Source organism: Cydia strobilella, chromosome 19 (genome assembly GCF_947568885.1).
Source record: "Cydia strobilella chromosome 19, ilCydStro3.1, whole genome shotgun sequence".
NCBI classification, from domain to species: Eukaryota; Metazoa; Arthropoda; class Insecta; order Lepidoptera; family Tortricidae; genus Cydia; species Cydia strobilella.
Window position 1 is genome coordinate 10,740,556 of NC_086059.1, and position 20,212 is coordinate 10,760,767.

Sequence of the window (20,212 nt, forward strand, 5' to 3'; positions counted from 1 at the left end):
ACTTAGATTCAGTCTTATAGTGTAGTACTTGATTAATCATTGTTGCTCAGGTAACAATTGACTAAAGGCAATAATTCTAGTAGGTATACATAATATGTGTTCGGCAGGGTGTTCATCCTCACACCATAGAACCTAAATGGTCGCGTACTGTGCGGTTTAAGAGGGATTTCCTCCCGCGGACGCTTCGGCTGTGGAATGAGCTCCCTGCCGAGGTTTTCCCGAGGGGCTACAGTATGGGGTTCTTTAAAAAAGGAGTGTACAGGTTTTTAAAGGGTCGGCAACGCGCATGTAATATCTCTGGTGTTGCAGGCTATGGCGACTGCTTACCATCAGGCGGGCCGTATGCTTGTTTGCACACCGACGTAGTATATAAAAAAATTACAATTCCATATAAGATAATTTCACACAACATCAGGCAAGCATAAGACCAAATTTATCAAACTAATCCGCTGTCAAAATACTAATATAAAAGAGTAGCATTATAATATTTATAACAGACTTGCTTCTGCATCATAGAATAGTTTAGAACACTCTGAAATATAGAAACAAGCGTGAATAAATAAAATAGTACCTGTATTTGCCCAGCCGCGTATATATCATCCGCCTCCTCATCCAAAAACGCCAGCAAATCTTTGGTCAACAACTTCTTCGCACAAGACAGAATGTTCTGCAGGTATCTTACATAGAACTGCACATTTATTCTCCTCTCTGGAGACTCGGAGAACCTCATGTATGGGAACTGGTTGAAACTAGACCCGAATTTATGGAAGAAGTAAGTTGTGGGATCATAGGGGACAGAATGATAGCTGTTAAGAGATCCCCTTTTTAAGGCACCGTCTACAGTATCGTTTCCATTTTCCATGATATGCTCTACTGGATTTAAATTTCCTGATAGAGATCTGGGTATGATCGGTCGGAATTGGTTGAATTTCCTCTTTTTGTCCAGAGTGGAGTATTCGAAGTTGGGTTCGGGCTCCTTGTTTTTCACTGGGCTGGGCGGTTGGGGGAACAGGCGGCAGAGGAGAGGGGGGTCGATGGTGGCGAAACGGCCCATGGATCTCGCGAGACCTAGAAATATATAATTGTCAGGTAAATAGTTCGCAGTACTTCCTTAAATTTCATTTGTTTGTTTGAAATGACAATGCAACATTTGTGAAGAACAGGATTTGGAACGCTATTCCTTTGAAAAACCCCTTAAATCTATACATTTGTACACATATAATTCGTTTACCAATTCCTTACGTATTATTACAAAGGTTACCAGCGTCGTAGATAGCCCTCTATCATAGTGGACGACGTTTTGATGAGGGTTGCAGTACTTGCTCGCCATAACAAGGACCCCTTTTATGGCGATCCTTAGAGGAAGCCTGTGCGGTGAACTCTTTTCAACTCATTTTCAAAACACAAACCTATAAGCACAGGTATAGTTCCCCTGCACAGCTGCAGTTTGGACACCTAGCCACTATAGTCCCTGGTTTGATCGCACTCCAGAATTACTTGAGTAAGGCTCGCCATCAACTCGATCTGCGCCGTGACCTCTAGAATAATGATATACTGTCCCCCATGAGAAGCTCTAAAGTACAACCTACCTATGAGCACAGGCATAGTTCCCTTGCACAGCTGCAGTTTGGACACCTAGCCACTATAGTCCCTGGTTTGATCGCACTCCAGAATTACTTGAGTAAGGCTCGCCATCAACTCGATCTGCGCCGTGACCTCTAGAATAATGATATACTGTCCACCATGAGAAGCTCTAAAGTACAACCCACCTATGAGCACAGGCATAGTTCCCTTGCACAGCTGCAGTTTGGACACCTAGCCACTATAGTCCCTGGTTTGATCGCACTCCAGAATTACTTGAGTAAGGCTCGCCATCAACTCCATCTGCGCCGTGACCTCTAGAATAATGATATACTGTCCATCATGAGAAGCTCTAAAATCCAACCCACCTATGAGCACAGGTATAGTCCCCTTGCACAGCTGCAGTTTGGACACCGAGCCGCTATAGTCCCTGGTCTGATGGCACTCTAGGATGACCTGCGTGAGGCTCGCCATCAGCTCGATTTGCGCCGTGATGATCTCCTCGCGCAGCGAAGGCTGTTTTGTGGCCACGTCGGATAGAAGCGTGTTCAGACAGAAGCTGAACTTCTCTGACATGGGGATACCTGTTAAAAATATTCAAGATGATTTTAGAACGCTTTGAGTATAAGTTTCTGTGGTACGGTCATAATAGACAAAATATTAAGTTAGGACGCTAAGCAGGAAAAATTTCGTACATTAATACACCATTTCCTATCTCTATCGCACGCGCATAAACCCCCATATAGCAAATTTATACATATTACTTCAGCAACAAAATTCAACACTAATATCTGGGTAAATTGTGAAGTCTAATGTTAATACAAACATCATAGTAGATAATGGGCAAATTTAAAACAATTTTGCATTTTTTTAAAGTAAATTCCACTGAGGGCTAATAAAACTAGATATAAAATACAAAACATCAATTATTATTTAATTTTAACAATACAATTGCTAAAGGATACATAAACGAAGTAGTACAATCAATATCCATTTTATACTTTATTACAATGTTATAAAGTCTAAAATTGCGAACATGACATTGATGTCGTCTCAACCCAGTCATATAGCTCATAACACCGAACACCTGTTCAAATAAAGGGGGTATAAAAGGTGTGAAGCACGTTGGTATGAATAACTATTCGAGTTAATTAACTACACAATGTACAAATTTATTATGCTTTTGCTGGTGCTTTGTATTATGGTAAGTTTATTTTATTTTATATTAATACCATTATTTGAAACCTGGCTCTTATTGGATAGCCATTATATTGATGTTAATGGTGTTGGTTGAATATTTTTAATCATTTGGTGGAAGGTTATCATAAAATGTTCTTGAAGAGAAATTCTAAGAAGTGGTATTATGATCACCAACAACTGCAAAGTTATTTAACATCGGTTTTATGGAAAATACTGTTTAGTGTATCTTTTTTGTCAAAATGAAAAATGTAAAGACGCATGACCTTCTTAATGTTTTCTCACATGTTAATTCATTAAATAATGATATAACTATTTGCCATATGTTTCGATTATTTACTATTAAATGGCAATTCGCAATCCTTATTTCAAATCATAAGTTCCACAGACGGTGGGTTATGTGTTGCTGTTAGTAGGTACAATAAATAGAGTTAGAACAAAGAAAAATCTGCAACGATTTTGATAGCATACGCAGAGCAAGTGTTATTTATACGTCATCATTTCATAGAAGTTTGACGTTTAAAATAACACTTGCACTGCGTGTGCTATCAAAATAGTTGCAGACTTATCTTGGTCTAACTCTAGTCAGGTGACAACCAAAACTCACTAATAACAAAAAAAAAACCGGCCAAGTGCGAGTCGGACTCGCGCACGAAGGGTTCCGTACCATTACGCAAAAAACGGCAAAAAAATCACGTTTGTTGTATGGGAGCCCCATTTAAATATTTATTTTATTCTGTTTTTAGTATTTTTTGTTATAGCGGCAACAGAAATACATCATCTGTGAAAATTTCAACTGTCTAGCTATCACGGTTCATGAGTTACAGCGTGCCAGCGTGGTGACAGACGGACGGACAGACAGCGGAGTCTTAATAATAGGGTCCCGTTTTTACCCTTTGGGTACGGAACCCTAAAAACAACCTTGTTTCACTACGGTTCACTTCGACAACATTATAACTCTCCCAACATAAACTGATAATGATAATCAATATCAATATAAATATTAATTATACATTTTTTTATTTCAGAGTACCCAAATAACCTTTCTGAGTAAGTACCTTATTTAGTATTTATGCACCAATTTATTGATAAAGCTGTACAGACTGTACAGTGTGAGGTCGTACAGACCGAATTATCAAAGCTCATAGAATAAAAAAATAAAAATAAAAATAGCCTTTATTTCTGAAGTTTTGTAACAATCTACTTAAAAATATACCTTATTTTTCTCTATAATTATATATATATTACTATTTATTAGTTCCCATCGACATAGGCGGAGTGGACTGGACCAGGAAAGCAAGAGACCGCGATACCTGGAAGGACTTGGAAGAGGCCTAAAGCTCATAGAATACTTACACAAAAATCACTACATAATTGTTGTTTTATAAGGTCAAGTTTTCATTTTGTACCTAATATGAGAGTAATATAATTTAAGGTTAATATTACCAAAGATAATATAACTCCGTAATAGATGGATACAGTCTAAGGAAAAAACGTGCCTCGAAAATCACGAAAATTTGATTCTTGATCAGATGGCGCCACTAGCTTTGGCCTACTCTCGTATAGAGGGCGTTGACGGTTTCGTTTGTTATTTATAATTTTAACGCATATCAGTGAAAGAACATGGGTCAAAACCATATAAAAATAATTAATGCAAATAAAAAAAATCATTTATCCATATTTAAATACATTTTAACGTATTTTTATAAATCTTCATTTTTAGTTTTAAAGTATGTCGATAGATGGCAGTGAATTTACAGTGGTTACAAAATTTACTATAACAGTACCGCTCTGTCTTATTATATCCTCTTTGATATTACTTAGTAACTAGTATGAACGGAATACAAAATAAATAAATGTTTTAATAGTTTACTTTGCCCCCGAGAGTTCATCCTGCCCGGTAACATGTAGCAACTTCGAAATATCTTTGCCCGATGTTTCATTTTCCGAATTTTCATTTAACCTAACGCGTTTTTTTCAAAAACCGTAAAATTTTCCAAACACATAAAAGGCATCCTGTAGAAGCCATTGGGTTAGGTTACATTGGTGACCCCTCTAAAAATTCAAACGCGTTCAAATGAAAATTTCGGGGTTTTAACCTTTTCGACGCCGTGTCAAACACAAAAGCTGTCACTCGGACGCCACGTCACCGAAGTGTCAAAACTGAAATTGAACTTTATGCATATGCACGTAGGTCTATGTTGCTCTGTGGTCTATGGCCGATTAATTTATTAGTGCGTATATATCCGTCATTGGCGTCCAAAAGGTTAAATCGGCGGTAATAATCGGCTTTCATGTTTTCGGTGATGAGATAGGTAACCCTCCTGCCAATGTGTTCCGTTTTTCCTATCTGACCTTAACATTTTCTGTTTAGATGCTGCCCCAGCCTCACATTACCATAATGCATTCCGAGCTGCTGTAGAGATGCCAGTGTGTCCCATATAAAAACCATATGTGATGTGAAATAAATAATTCAACATATTTTAACGGCATTTTTCTTGTTAATAAACATATTAACCTAAGATATGCTTACATTAAAGGTTTGCCATGTATTTTATTAAATAAATATATAATGTATACATATTAAGAGAGTCCCCGGCAAGCTCGGCCGAATTGCACCTTCCCATACAAACGTAGCTCCGCTCTCATATAAATACTACGTGTTGGATTGTAATGAAACTTTGCACATACAATGACATGAGGTATATCTAGGTCTGTAATTAGTTTATATAGCTCCAGTTTATAAAACAAACGAAATAGAGCAAAAACAAGTTTTGTATGAAAAACTAAAATTCGCTGTATTTTTTTAACTGTGGTATCTGAAGCAACATAAACTAATTACAGACATAGATATACCTTATCCTATTGTAAGTACAAAGTTTCAGAGCAATTTAGCTAGTCGTTTTGAAATGAGAGTGAAACTGCGTTTGTATGGAGAACCGAGCTTGCCGGGGACCCTTAATGGAAAATTGCATACCATCCATGGTTGCCATCACACCATACCAGAAAGCTGCCAGTCAAAGGAATGTAAACCTTAATTCAGTTATTACATTCCATATTTACGTGCTGCACAGTACCCGGGACAGCTTGATCCATTGTAGGCGCTATATAAATATAGAACAAAACACCCGTACAGACAGTTCAAATTTCTTTTACTATGACTAGTAAGATACGCCCCACACCAGTTTCATCTCTTAAAAAAATATACTTACGGTCACCACTCTTTATTCGGCACACTGGCTCCTCAAACTGAGCCGTAGTGAGACACTTCAGCACCTTCAGGAAGTATGGATGCAGCTTATCCTGGTGCTGCATTCCACTCTGCAAGTAGTACAGCCCTAGGGCTATGCAGGCCTCCATGCTGCGGGTCGTTACTACGAGTGTTGAACTTGCTTGTGGGCATAGCATGAACAGGGTGTTTACCTGTGCAGTAAGAAGTTTTATTAAGAAAATTAATATAACAGCTTTAGATCATATAAGTGCTAATTGGTACTATGTTAGTGCATAGCATGTATGCTAGAGAGTTTTTAAAGATTTACTCAAATTAAGAAGTAATTTGTTGAAAAAATTGGCCTATTGTTAGTCAACTTTGTGGTGTTTTCAATTGACTCTCAAATATTGTATGTAAGACAATATAATAATATAGTAATAGTGTTGTGTTCCTGCCGGTGAGTAAGGTTGCCAGAGCTCGAGGGAGAGGAGTGTTAGGGTCGGCAACGCGCATGTAACTCCTCTGGAGTTGCAGGCGTACATAGGCTACGGAGACTGCTGAACATCAGGCGGGCCGTATGCTTGTTTGCCACCGACGTAGTATAGAAAAAAAAAATACAACACTGAAGTTTTTTTTATAAAGTCTAAATATAAATAACAAAACATTGAAAAAATACAAGTTTTTCCGTGTGTTTACATTATGAATAATTTGATATCTTGTTGTAATTTTACTAAGAATCTGTTTTGTTATGCTGGAAAAAGAAAAAATAAAATTAAAATATAATTGCCGTTTGCAAGATGTTTTAACTTGAACAATGATGTATTAATGATACTATAAAAAGGAAGCATGTAACAAATCCCACCATGGGCTCTTCATACATAAAATGTACTAAAACCAGCCTATGAGTCAAGGACTTGAACTGTGGCCGGTCAAGGCCTCAAAAAGATTAAATTGTACAAAAAGATTTAAGAATTGTGGCTACAACTATTTTTGACTTATATGTTCATAAGTTCATATCAAAACGGAAATGATGAAGTTTTGATGAGATCATAACAAACAAATAGGAAATTCATTAGTGGTGCTAAATTCAATCTTAAACAGACCCATACTTTTTTCTAGTATTCATAAGTATCTATCAGGAATTGGTCAAAGTTCAAACATTAATTAAAAACGGTATTACAATATGTGTGTCCTTGCTAAAAAGGGATTTCGCAAAATCCTATTACTCAAGATATGAATCGACTTACTTTTTCCCATGGTGTCGGCTGTATGTTGGACAGACAGCGAGCCAGATGTTGCACGGTCTGCTTGAAGAATTCGTTTTCGTCCATCGACATTGTTTATGTTGTTATTATACTAATCATTTTTTATTTAAATAATAAGTTAGTCACTTTTTCATGTCGCCCATCAACACAGGCTGGGCTGACATTGACAGTAAGAGTCAGGGTTGCCTGGATAAGTCCGTCATTGATTTTCAAACTAGTGACGTACCCAAACCCCATACGCAAACCCTCCTTTAACCGGTGATCTACGCTGGAGCAAGTAAACAACAGTATAACATGCGCATGATACTGCAATCCGCTAAGTTCTGCTGCTGATTGCAGCATCATGAAGCTTGAGCATTCTGTTCAAAGAATACATATTCTGTTTGCGCAAGTATATTTTATTAATTTTAAGCATTTTATCGAAGTATCCGAACGTGCTCACGTTGACGTTACATTGGGTTGGGTTAATAGTTACGTTTTTCAAACGAACGGAATTAACGGAAAACATACGAAAATTCTCAATCAAAGGCAGGTTTTGGAATAATTAGAATGAATTAGAGAGCTACAACAGAATAATTTAAAACTAATTTCTTAAGGCGTTATACTATGTTAATTAAGTCTCAAACGAATTCTTCCAAAGTAAGTATCTCGTTCATGGATTCGTTTTTTCCCAGTGTTCAAAATGAAACTGAGGTTGTTTTTGTTATTGTAGATGATGTCTGTGCATAATTTCAATCGGAGCGACAGCGAGATCCTGCAAGAGTTGGTGCGCGTGTTCAGTGCGGGCCGCGGGACCGCCCGCGAGCAGTGGAGTGCGCAAGCCGAACTTATAGTGGAACCAGTTGGTTGGGATGCGTTATGGAAACTGTCGAAACAGTTTTGCAAGAGGTTTGGTAAGTCGATTAACACTCAAAAGTTTTGGTTCTTGTGGCTAATGACTTTTAAAAGTGCTTCACGTTGCTGTATAAATGAAACTAAATGAACACCATTACTATACAACTTTACACAGAATTTATGGGCTTCATATGACTGACCATCAGTTGAACCACACGTTTGTGTTACAGTGAAAATGTACCCTTTTTTGGCTTGTTTATCTTGCTGTAATTAATTAATAATAGCCCAGTCAAGTGAAATCATAACTGCATGCATGCTGATGCATAGAATTCAATAGTTTATGATTATATACTACATGATAGATGCTTTTACCCAGAAGGGGTCTACAGTAGAATAATAATATAAAACTTAAAATATATGTATCAAATTTATATAATAATTCTCTGTAGAATAAAGAAAAGCTCTAATAAATAAATAAATAATATACTACATAAAATTTATTAAATCATTTATTCATTTGCAAGAATGTAGTACACATAACAAGTTCTTACAATATAAAGATGTCCAATAATAAAAAAAAAAAATTGCCTTTATTTCTGAAGTTTTGTAACAATCTACTTAAAAATATACCTTATTTTTCTCTACAATTATATATATATATTACTATTTTCTAGTTCCCATCGACAACTTCAGCTTGTCCTCCGACATAGGCCTCTTCCAAGTCCTTCCAGGTATCGCGGTCTCTTGCTTTCCTGGTCCAGTCCACTCCGCCTATCCTTTTTAAGTCACCTGACCATCCACAAGTAGGCTTTCCTCTCTTCCTTTTGTGCCCCCTTGGGTACCACTCTATAAGGTCTTTTGTCCATTTTTCTAGCCCTTCTCTGATGATGTGGCTGGTCCACCGCCACTTCTGTTGCTTGACCTTTTTGACTACTCTCCCACACTTTGATCTGGCTCTAATTAGAGCCAGATAAAGATGTCCAATACATTCTGCTTAACAAAGCATGCAAAGAAGGCTTAGACAAACTTAACTAAATGACAAATATGAATGATGCTAAATATCTTATAAGAAGTTCAGTACCATGTTTCTACATCACAGAGCAATTAAACATAACTGAACCTCTTTTTCAGACGCCAGATTCCCATGCATAGCATATGTGACAGTATCATCCGTGGATTTTGAAGCACTGTCGGCATCAGTGGAAGTACTTAGTGTGCAGCATGCAGCTGTGTCACTTCCGGAGTCAGTGGAGGATGTCCCACTGATAGAGCTCTGGCCAACTACGCAGCAAAGGGAACAGTGCATTAATGATGCTACGACAGCAGAATTTATTGACTTGTTAAGGTAACTTTTAATTACTTGTTAATTCATCATTTAGCCTTCAGTCGCCCACTGCTGCTGCAACACAAAAATTGGTTGTTTTATTTTACGCCTATTGATTGTATCGGACAAAAACGAGGAATGCATTGTTTTTTACCGTATTTATAACGATATTATTTACTTAGTACGTTACCGGGACTTAGTTCCGATCACTGTTTATTTCTATACAGTTTGTACCTTTAGCTGAAATAGTACATTACGATACAAGTGCGAAAACTAGGAAATTCGCAACAAGTGGCGATAAATTAAAACATGACCGAGGGAGTGTTTTATATCGACACGAGCTGCGAATTACCTATACACAACGTTTTACAGTACATATGACCCTTTAAATTTTCAACATAGTCACGTAATGTGCCAATTATCGCACTAGTGCGGTAAAGTAGCACCATATGTACTGTAAAATTATTAACATAACTATTATTTCTGCAGATTCTACTACATCAACATCTGGATGCCTTGGGACGACCAAGACGACAAAATAATCCTTCCCAACACCATTGAAGACCGCATGCAACTGTGGATGGACCTGCACAACGGCACCATACCCAACTGTGTGACTCGCACCATAACATTGCTGCGGAGCAGTGCGGTTAACGCTTATGAGAAACTGAAGGAGCTGGACTCATCTATTTGTGATGGGGGATTAACTGATGAAGATGGTAAGCTTCTATATTATATTGACCAGAAATTTTTAAACTTTTTTGTAGTTCAACCATTTACCTGTTCAAAATTTTTTAAGACCCTCGTAAATGGAGATATCTTCTTATAACAACGGAAAAGTATACGGTTCCTAATAGTGGCGGATTTGCCCTAATTTGGTCCAGGCCTAGAGCGGCAAAATATTAGGGGCGGCAGGAAGGCGCCAGTCTAGATGGGTGCTGAGAAAGGGGTGGCTAGTAGGTACTACAGGGGCTGGGGGCCAACACTGCAAATCCGCCACTGGTTCCTAAAGCACCTGTGATAAAGCTGCGACCTAGCATCGCACCTTACAGTTGTGGACCTCCATGGACTGACCAGTAATTAGCCCTAGTCTCACCAGCTGAGTGATAAGAGCCTAAATCAGGACTTTCCGGGTTCCATTCTCAAGAAACCCAAGATATTCTTTTTGGCAACCTAAACCAGCTAAAACCCAGAATATTCTTTGTTGACAATATTATGTATCTTGGCTAAGAAGTATATTCATATTATTTATTCTCAATATTTCCTACACTAGGTTCAGCCTGTCTTGTAGGTAAGCCTGTGATACAGATATATAAATGTAATAGTTAATACACATGATTACAGATTCCCTCCTGCCACCATCGTACATATCCCTCTGCGCCGAAATGAGCGCCCGCCTGGACGGGCTCATGTCAAAATGGACGCTGTATGAAAACCCGCTAATCCGGGAACAGTACCTTGCTAAAGCAAGGAGCAAGTGGCAGAAACACAAGGCACAAAAGAACGTGAGTTTATGATTTAAATGCCCAAGCAGAATGTTATTAAAAAAAGAGAAGACTATCACTGCATCCGCACTGCCTGTAGACTTTTGTAGAGCAACGTTGTGGAACAGTAAGTAACTAGGTAAGTTACCTAATGTTACTGTGTTGCACGGTGCTCATCATTGCTCCGCTGCGTTGTGAATGCACCATTAGGTAGTTTGCTACGCGTGCGTCCCTAAGGCGTCTAGAAACAAAGAAATAAGTGATTGAAAGTTTCACCATGGTTCAGCAAAATTCAGTAGCTCAGCTGGTTATTTAGACGGTATTCCAGACAATCCAAAATCTCGCTCAAAACAATTAATTTTCCTTAAATTTAAAGTTATACTTTACTTAGAAGGGGCAATAGAAAAAAGTGTTAGGTACGTGACGCTTCATTTTTTTAGCTCGATATTTGGCGTGATAAAGTTTCGTAACATAGCATTAAATTCAATGGTATATAATATAGATATTGTTATAGATTTCGTATACGACCCCCAGATACGTCACCAACAAAGTAGACCTTTTTGTGAAATGGCTCTGTTTGGTGCAAAATTAATTTAAATAATTTTCCAGGTGATAGCTCTCTGGCAAGGCGGCTCAATCTCTGAATTTGAGGAGATGTCCAAATTCCTCCGCTCCCGGGTGTCAAAGGAGCAGACCCTCAGCGTGCTGGTGTCTGCGGAGGAAGGCCTGGCTTTAGAACCTGAAGACATGGTTGTGTGTAGTCCCAACTATGAGCTGCCTGAGATGCCGCTATCACAGATTTCACTTTGCAGTTTCAAAGGTAACTTGGGTTTTAAACTAAGTAACAAGTCAAGATGGTCAAAGAGACGTGTAGTTTGACGTCTTAGCTTATCAGTGGCGTGGTGGTGCGTTTATAAGCTGGTCGGAGCGAAAGTGTAAAGCTTTGGTTTCCTAGGAAAGCGGTGCCGTTATATAGCGGCAGTTTTCAATCACCTAATCAAGCATAATTTTTTTTTTTTATGGGGTGTCGTCACTCAGTGACGATGTCGCCCCTGTACTGAGATCTATAGTAATAAAGAAGTACTGCATTACTACTGTAGGTAAAAATAATGTAAAAAATGGTGAAAAAATGGTGGTGTAATGTGAAAATACATACATACATAATCGCGCCTATTTCCCGGAGGGGTAGGCAGAGACCACGGATTTCCACTTGCTACGATCCTGACATACCTCTTTCGCTTCCTTCACTTTCATAACATTCCTCATACACGCTCGCCGGTTTAGGGTACTCTTGACCTGGCCTTTCTTCAGGATTTCCCCGATCTGATCAGAGAAAGTCCGCCGAGGTCTGCCCCTTCCTCTACCTCTCCCTTGTGCACTCTCTTTGTTAGCCTTCTTTCACTCATTCTTTCCACGTGTCCAAACCATCTCAACATACCTTTCTCAATTTTTGTCACTAAATCTTCGCTCAGTCCACACTTTTCCCTTATCACACAGTTCCTAATTCTATCTTGTAATCTCACACCACACACACTTCTCAACGCTCTCATTTCCACTGCATTCACTTGGCTCTGATGCCTCTTCTGAATGTGAAAATGGTGTGTAATAATGTAGTGGTGTAAAAAAAAGTATAAAAATGTTAAGGAGTATTTTTTTTAGCGACAGCTAAAGGGATGGTTGATTGATCGTGTTTTTTATAATTTGCATGAATACTTTATGTACGAGACCAATTAGCATGTTAACAAATTCTGTAGTTTTAGTTAAATATATTGTATACCCGATATGGGTTGCCGTTGTGACTGTATGTGTAGTATAACATTGTATTCCACCTTATTGTACACGGTAAACAATAAATTACTTCTATTCTATTCTATGTTTTCCAGCTTTGATGATGGTTTTATTATTAAAATCACAAATAAAAAAGTATAAAAAAAACACAAACACAAATCAAAAACGAATTTATTATTGGTTTTTCAGGAGCCACCCTCAGAGCGGCAGAGATGCGAACCTGCCTACTGCAGCTAAGCGAAGACTGTCGCCTGCGGGACTTAACCCTCAAGTGCGCGCTCGCCAACACTGTCGTAGTCATGCGTGCGGGCACGCTGCACGTCGCCAACTGCGCGCTGTCTGACGATTCTGATAGTTGCCAAGTATGTTTATACAACTAGGGAACCAGGGTTCGATAGGATAATTATCAATGATAGTTATCTTGATAATTATCGTGATTTTTATGCCCGATAATTTTCAATTTGATAATAACCAATTACGAAATATAATTAGATTGTTACATGATGATTGTCTTATATTTCAATGGTAAATAAAAACAACTAATCAATTTAGTTCAGTTTTTATTTGTACATAGCAAAAATAAATATAGCACCATCCATACCTGGGATAATTATCCGATACTTATTGGATAGTTATCAAAGACTATAATTATCTGGATAATTTCGAACCCTGCAGGGAATCAAATTACTTTATGAAATATTTTTATTTGGGTTTTTTTAAGTAGTCACATTACTATACACGCGATTTCGTGGTTGGTCCCATAATAAAAGTTGCTCAGTATAATCCCAAAATCTCCCTGGCAATGGGAATGCACTTATTTTTTAGCCACCGTGTATATAAATGAGTATGTTTATAGTTTTTTTTATGCTCATTAGCTTCTGCCCGCGACCTTGTCTGCTTGATACTTTTAATATCGCAGTTCCACCCTCCATCCTTTTTTACCCCTTAAGCGATGATTTTGGTGATAAAAACTCTTATCCTTTTCCGGAACTCTAGTCCGAATTTGATTTATCAATCTGAAAATGCAGTCCCTCAGTAAATTCTTATAGATAGATAGGATACTCTCTATCGGGATATCGGCACACCTCAGTAAAAACAAACAAATGAAAAGAACAATTGTGTTACGTTTATTTATTTATTTCAGAGTGACTTCGCGCAAGGAATTGTAGCGATGTCCGGATCAAAAATACTCATCGAGAACTGTACGTTCGACAATTTCTACTCGGGAATAGTCATACATAAAGGCGCTCAGGTAATTTTTACAAGCTTTTATCTTATAAATCATCATGTGCATAAACGATACACCACATTTCTTCTTAATCACATTCAGGTAGAGTTGAGAGGCTGCAGCATCAGAAAATGTGGTGTCGGCATCCAGATCTACTCTGGGTCCTCAGTGCTGCTCAATGACACCAGCATCTCTGGATGCTCAGAGCATAGTGTGCGCTGTGAATTAGACAAAACAGCTGGCAAGGTCCTTAGCAGGTTAGTACTTCACCAATTGGGTCAAAATTCTTTTCGTTGTCTTGTTTTTTGTCCCCATAGAATGGGGGTGTAGCTTTTTGTATGCGGTGAAATTTAGTTTTTAATTTTTCTCGAGAGAATTATAGTCTACAGTTGGAAAGACATGCAATAGCGCTCGACTTTTTTATTTATTTATTTTATAAAAGAAAAAAATAGAAGCGTGACAGAGTGGTTAGAAACAAGACAACGAGAAGAATTTTGACACAATTATGTGTTTTTTCCGATTTCTCAATCCATTGTCTGTGTTTGTAGTGACATTTAATTAGTTGTATAAAGTGTATAGTCTAATTCGTGCTTTGACAGCCTAAGTAGATGGCGACGACGTTGACTACATTATGTGGTCAAAAGTTGACAATTCTGTCACCACAAGTAAATTACAGTGACATCTACTTCAGCCGTTGAAGTCGGGAGCCCCTTTTTTAAGTCCAAAGGATTTATCAAATGTTAATTTACATAGTAGAATTGACATACTAAAAGGGCACATTTTTTTATTGATCCCCACTTAAAGTCCATATCCATCCATAGACCATGGCCCATGTCCATATTCACTAACAAGTCCTCATTTTCTTTCCAGTATTAAAGAACTCGAAATAATGCCGAACTGCAGGATTGGTTCTGGCGACATCAAGGAGGAGGTTCTAATCGTTTCTCAAGATGCCAGCTTATTATAAACCTTATGGAGTGCATATAGGGTGTATTTTCAACCTTTATTAAAAATTAAAATTGTTTATTTCATAGTATGTCCATAAAAATTGCTCGGCCACGGAACGCACGCTCCAAGCGTCACGAGCGTGCACGCCCCTGACGCTCTGAGCACGTTTCGTTGACCTCGGGCTAGCCATTGATATAATAACGATTCTTGGTTTAGGACATGTATGGAATCAACCCCGTCATAGCCAAAATGGCGAAAAAAATTTGTTTGCCGGAAAAAATGAGATTTATTAGGCATAAATCGCATAATGTATGAACTTGAATATGTTTTTCGCTTTACCTAACGGTTGAAAACATTAGTCATTTTTTAGTCAAAAGATACCACATTAGTTGTCGTTAAGGACGTTTTCTGATTGTTTCGGTCAGTAGTGCGTTATTGCCAGTAGAGCCCACAGACTATGTACCCTTTTTCTTAAAACTACATAATTGATGGCAGCATGTTTTTACATATGTAGTGCATAATTGTTTTCCATCGTATTTTCCCGGAAACGTTCGTATTTGTCATGCTACTTCAGCCAACCTCAGTACTTTTTGTACCGAGACTGACTAAAAACGATGGAAAATAATTATGTACTACATCTGTACACCACTATGTGGGTTTTGTTTTAATTCATTCTAAATGAACTTAAAATTACCAAAGGGCTTAACTTCAAAATGATAGCATAAACATATAGGTATATAATGTTTTATTGGCTACATAGAGAAATCTAAAACTAGGGACCCACCTAAATGTTAGAATAGCTTTAACAAACTTTGTAACAAATATTATTAGGGTTCCGTACCCAAAGTGTAAAAACGGGACCCTAGTACTAAGACTCCGCTGTCCGTTTGTCTGTCACTAGGCTGTATCTTATTAGATAACTCTCAACTGATCAACTGCCTAGCTATCACGGTTTATTAACCGTGATAGCTAGACAGTTGAAACTTTCACAGATGATGAAAGTATTTCTGTTGCCGCTATAACAAAAAATACTAAATAAAGTACGGAACCCTCGGTGCGCGAGTCCGACTCTCACTTCGCCGGTTTTTTTTAGTAAATAACACGACGATAACTCATACACGTAGCCAATATCTGAATAAATAAGTCTTCCTTTTACTTAGTGTTTTTTTTTTCATCTCTCCTAACCATAACAGCCGTAAGTATATTTTTAAATTCAATTTTACAGCTTGTTTCTACGCAAGTGCACGGTTAAAGTAGTTCAAAATGAGTTACAGCTGGTGCCCATTTCTCGAAACATGGAGACTATATAAAGGAGCCAAATCTCTATGTATGAAAAGTGTCGATCAAAAAACAGTAATTAGGCGGCGCCACTATACACCGAAATACTACCAAAAACAACCTACGTAATTTGGTCGGGTTATTTGTTGCCTTATATGGTTCATGTTGTACTCATGTCCCAGAGCCTAACTAGCGCCACTGGAGACATTAGGAACTATTATTTAAAACTGAAAGCGGTCACTTTTGCAACAATTCTGCCATAAGAGATTGGCATCCTTTCTATACCATCCATATCTCGAAAGGTATTATACCATAGACCAGTGTTGGCAGGTCCAATCTGGAAAATCCAGAAAATACATGTCCCAAAAATCAGGAGATTTGAAATAAAATCAGGAGTCAAAATATCATAGACATAGTATAGTAAGTGAAAGACTTATTCATGTATTGACAGGTTAATCCTTTTTCTTTTTCACTTATAAATTTCGGTATTTCGCCATCGCCTCCTACCTATGCCGCCATAACCCGACCATGAAAAAAAACCCGGTCGGTGATAAGGACAAAGCATGGCACTATTTTCTCTTTCCTCTTATAGGAATCGCAATAAGACTATCTTTCTCTATCAAAGAGTGTCAGGCCCTTGTATTATACCATTATACTAATATTATTAGTCCACGAACTGTCAAATCGTATAGGTCCTTCCACACTCGTGCGCGATTCGCGGCGCGAAGCCGCGAACGCGAGTGTGGAGTCTAATAAGCGAAATCGGCTCCACACCACACTCGCGTTCGCGGCTTCGCAGCGCGTAGTCTGGAGCGGGCTAAGGCTTATGATTCTCCTATATATTATACTACTCTTTGCTTATAGGGCCCTCCACCACCCTCCACACTCTACCCTACCCTAAGATTTTCGAGCATATATATAGTTCACGCCACATGCGCAAAGTAAAGCTAATATACATGCACCTGTGTTTGCTTTACACTAGGTACGTGTAGGGCCCTCCACACTCGTGAGCGAACGCGAGTGTGGAGGCAAGCACATGTATTATGTTAACGGGAAACACTTCTTAAATTTTAAAAACAGTAAAAACACTGCGTGTATTGTATCATTTGTATCTATGGTTGTTAGTTTCGAACTGCGGCGCGGCGGGTTTTTCTGTTGGATTCTATTGGATTAGGATTTTGTTCGGATTTACTTAAATCATTAGTAACATTTTCATTTTATGGATCTCAATTGGCTGAAAAGCACAACAATTATTCTTGTTGTTTTCGATTCGAAGGAGAAAGTAAATAAATTGGTTATCGTGACTTCAGTACCCTAGATTACCAGAGCAGGCAGAGCAAGCCTTATACACACCATGAGCGTACCAGATAAAATAGCAGCAGCGTAAGTATTAAGCTCACATAATATTCAGACAACTGTAGTCATGTATTGAATAAAGCTCTTGTATGCCTTAGCCGTAGACCCCATTATAAGATTTGGGTCATCGTTTTTATACCGAACATATAATATAAATTAATATATAAACGTAAGTCCTGACTGACTGACTCACTTAAATCAACGCCCAGCCCAAACCGTAGGACCTAGAGAGCTGAATTTTTCACAATAGGTAGTTTTCATAACGTTAGTATCCACTAAGAAGGGATTTTTCAAAATTCATCCCCTAAGGGGATGAAATGAGGGTTCAAAGTTTGTATGGGGTTCAAGTTTTATTTTAAGCTAGCAATTTGAAACTTTGTTAAAAGATATATTATTAAAATACAAGAAAACTTATTTCAGCGTTTTTGAAAATTCATCCCCGAAGGTGGTAAAAAAGAGGTTGAAAGTTTGTATGGAGATCAAACCTTTTTTTGAGTACAGGACTTCAGTCTTTGTATAAAGCCATATTATTAGAATACAAGAAAAGTAATTTAAGCGTTTTTAAATATTCATCCCCTACGAGGGTTAAAAAGGGGTTGAAAGTTGGAATCCATTACAAATGCTCATTGAAACTTCTTAGAAAGGCATTGTATAATATTACAAAAAAAGTTATTTCAACCAATAATTCTACCCCTAAGGGTGTTAAAAAGGGGATGTAAGTTTATATGTAGTACAAGTTGTAATTTTAGCTAGGAACAGGAAACTTGGTAAAAGGGCATTATATTAAAATAGACGAAAACTGATTGCACCGTGTTTGAAAAGTTTGTATTTAATAAAGTTTGCAGCGGGAGCGAAATTTTTTTTTAAATAGTGGACTTGAAAATCTAAGTGTTGAGAGGGATTATATTGAGAACAATTTTTTTCAGTTAGAGGCTTGAAACTTCGTACTTTGTGAAAGACAAATTTCATGCGCTGTATAATTATTAACAAATGATTTACCATCCCTACTGATATCTTTTGCTGCATAATGTCCTATGCTCATTTAAAATATATAACCACCAACATACAAATCCGCGCGTACGAAGTCGCGGGCAACAGCTAGTTAGATATAAACACGATAAATATTGCATAATGATTCATGACGAGCCTTCCTTTTGTCTTAATTTATTTTCTTGGCCGGGCTAAAAGTAACTTGTAATCACAAACAAATAGTATTTTTCTTATTAATTTTACAGAATTCCTACGCAACTGCTGTCGGGCCCGGCCGTGAAACTTGTTTATACAATAACCTGTAGTGGCGAAAAACATACTCTTGTTTCCATCCCATTTGTCGTCAACAATTTGATTGAAATACGATTTAAATGGGATTATTCCAAAATATCTGCAAAAAAAATTAAAATTGTATGCAGTTTTTCATCAAGGAGGCTAATTCCTGATAAATGTACCACAATCAATGTGGATTTGAGAAGCGATAGATTGAAATATGTGAAGACGTACTTCTGTCCTCCGGGGAATTGGTCGGACTGGCAATGCATGGCCGAGATAACACCACAGACGCTTCCCAATCTCTCCGACTATTATTACACCACTTGTGACTACTATATTGCCGCATGTAAAGTGAAAACTGATATGATTTCTTCTAAGTTGTATGAAGACACCGATTTTACCGACTTCAAATTGAGCACACCTGATGGTAGTGTTGCTGTCCACAAAGCCTGCCTGGCTGTTCACAGTGACGTGTTCAAGCGGATGCTGGCAGGAGAATGGCAAGAGACAGACAAATGCCTAATAACTATGGAAGGAATAACTCTAGAAACACTACAACATTTAAAGGACTACATTTACCTGGGTACACTCCCAAATGATGGGCTTAAACCACTGCTACTGTTAGCAAGATGCTATGCTACCTTATTGAAGATCTTCAGGAACGCTGTATTAAAAAACTAGCTCAAACAGTAACTTCAGAAAATGTATACTTGCTACATAAATTTGCTTGTGAGAATAACATGCCAGAGTTGACTTTTGCTACTTTGCAACTAACCAGGGATTCTGTTATTGATAATGCCAAGGTTAAAAAGATGAAGTCGAGTTAAGGCAGAAGGCCAGTCTGTCATGGCGCTGCTCCAATATTACAGGGTTCTATGTTTTACTTTTATGGAACTGAAATTTGAACTTTATCATAGTGACATTAAGTCGAATTTCAACTATCTTCAAAATGTAATATCGGGGCAGCGATGGATGACCTGCCACAAGGCGTGACGTGATGATTTGGATTCATAGTGGAATCAAAAGATTGGCTCAGGAAAGAAAGGACTGGCAATTACTCCACCGACAAGAGCAAAGCTCTTAAGTGATGATGATGATGAGTGGAGACTACCATCACTACCTACTACAATAGATGATTATTGATTTGATAAAAATAACTCAATTATAATTTTACAAGTTGTGAATTTGGACATAACTTAAGCAAGTAATTTGTGTGGGTTGCGACGGCGACGTATGATGAGAATGAGCATGCTGCTGTCGTAAGCTTGATAAATGGATCTCAATTATTTTAAACTCGTAGTTGATTAAGTTATCTATTAAAGTAATAATATTTTGTTAATTTCATGTAAAAATCTTTTATGTATGTACCTAAGGTACAACATGTTGATATGACATGTCACTCATAATTGTATTTCTTTTCATTAAAAGTTATGTTATGTTATTAAGGTGTAA

At 37.8% G+C, this 20,212-nt stretch overlaps 3 protein-coding genes across 3 annotated transcripts in view; 2 read left to right on the forward strand and 1 right to left on the reverse strand.

Annotated features, from left to right (window-relative positions):
* The window catches only part of LOC134750258 (phosphatidylinositol 4-kinase alpha), a 54,758-nt gene extending 47,322 nt beyond the window's left edge, over positions 1-7,436 (reverse strand). Inside the window, exons 1-4 of the mRNA XM_063685415.1 lie at positions 7,237-7,436; positions 5,991-6,201; positions 1,950-2,165; positions 572-1,068 (exon numbers count right to left, since the gene is read on the reverse strand). Coding sequence (XP_063541485.1) covers positions 572-1,068; positions 1,950-2,165; positions 5,991-6,201; positions 7,237-7,326 — 1,014 coding nt within the window. The 5' untranslated portion in view covers positions 7,327-7,436. The remainder of the gene's footprint in view (positions 1-571; positions 1,069-1,949; positions 2,166-5,990; positions 6,202-7,236) is intronic.
* A 287-nt stretch (positions 7,437-7,723) lies between these two features.
* On the forward strand, positions 7,724-16,009 carry LOC134750070 (protein nessun dorma). The gene is made up of 10 exons (XM_063685157.1): positions 7,724-7,893; positions 7,967-8,147; positions 9,220-9,433; positions 9,902-10,131; positions 10,757-10,917; positions 11,506-11,716; positions 12,874-13,046; positions 13,829-13,936; positions 14,015-14,169; positions 14,783-16,009. The coding sequence occupies exons 1-10, from the start codon at positions 7,861-7,863 to the stop codon at positions 14,877-14,879; spliced, it is 1,563 nt and encodes a 520-aa protein (XP_063541227.1). The 5' UTR covers positions 7,724-7,860; the 3' UTR covers positions 14,880-16,009.
* Positions 16,010-17,277: 1,268 nt separating this feature from the next.
* Positions 17,278-20,152, forward strand: LOC134749884 (uncharacterized). Its single transcript, XM_063684885.1, has 2 exons — positions 17,278-17,521; positions 18,730-20,152. The coding sequence occupies exons 1-2, from the start codon at positions 17,493-17,495 to the stop codon at positions 19,439-19,441; spliced, it is 741 nt and encodes a 246-aa protein (XP_063540955.1). The 5' UTR covers positions 17,278-17,492; the 3' UTR covers positions 19,442-20,152.
* The last annotated feature ends 60 nt before the right edge of the window (positions 20,153-20,212 follow it).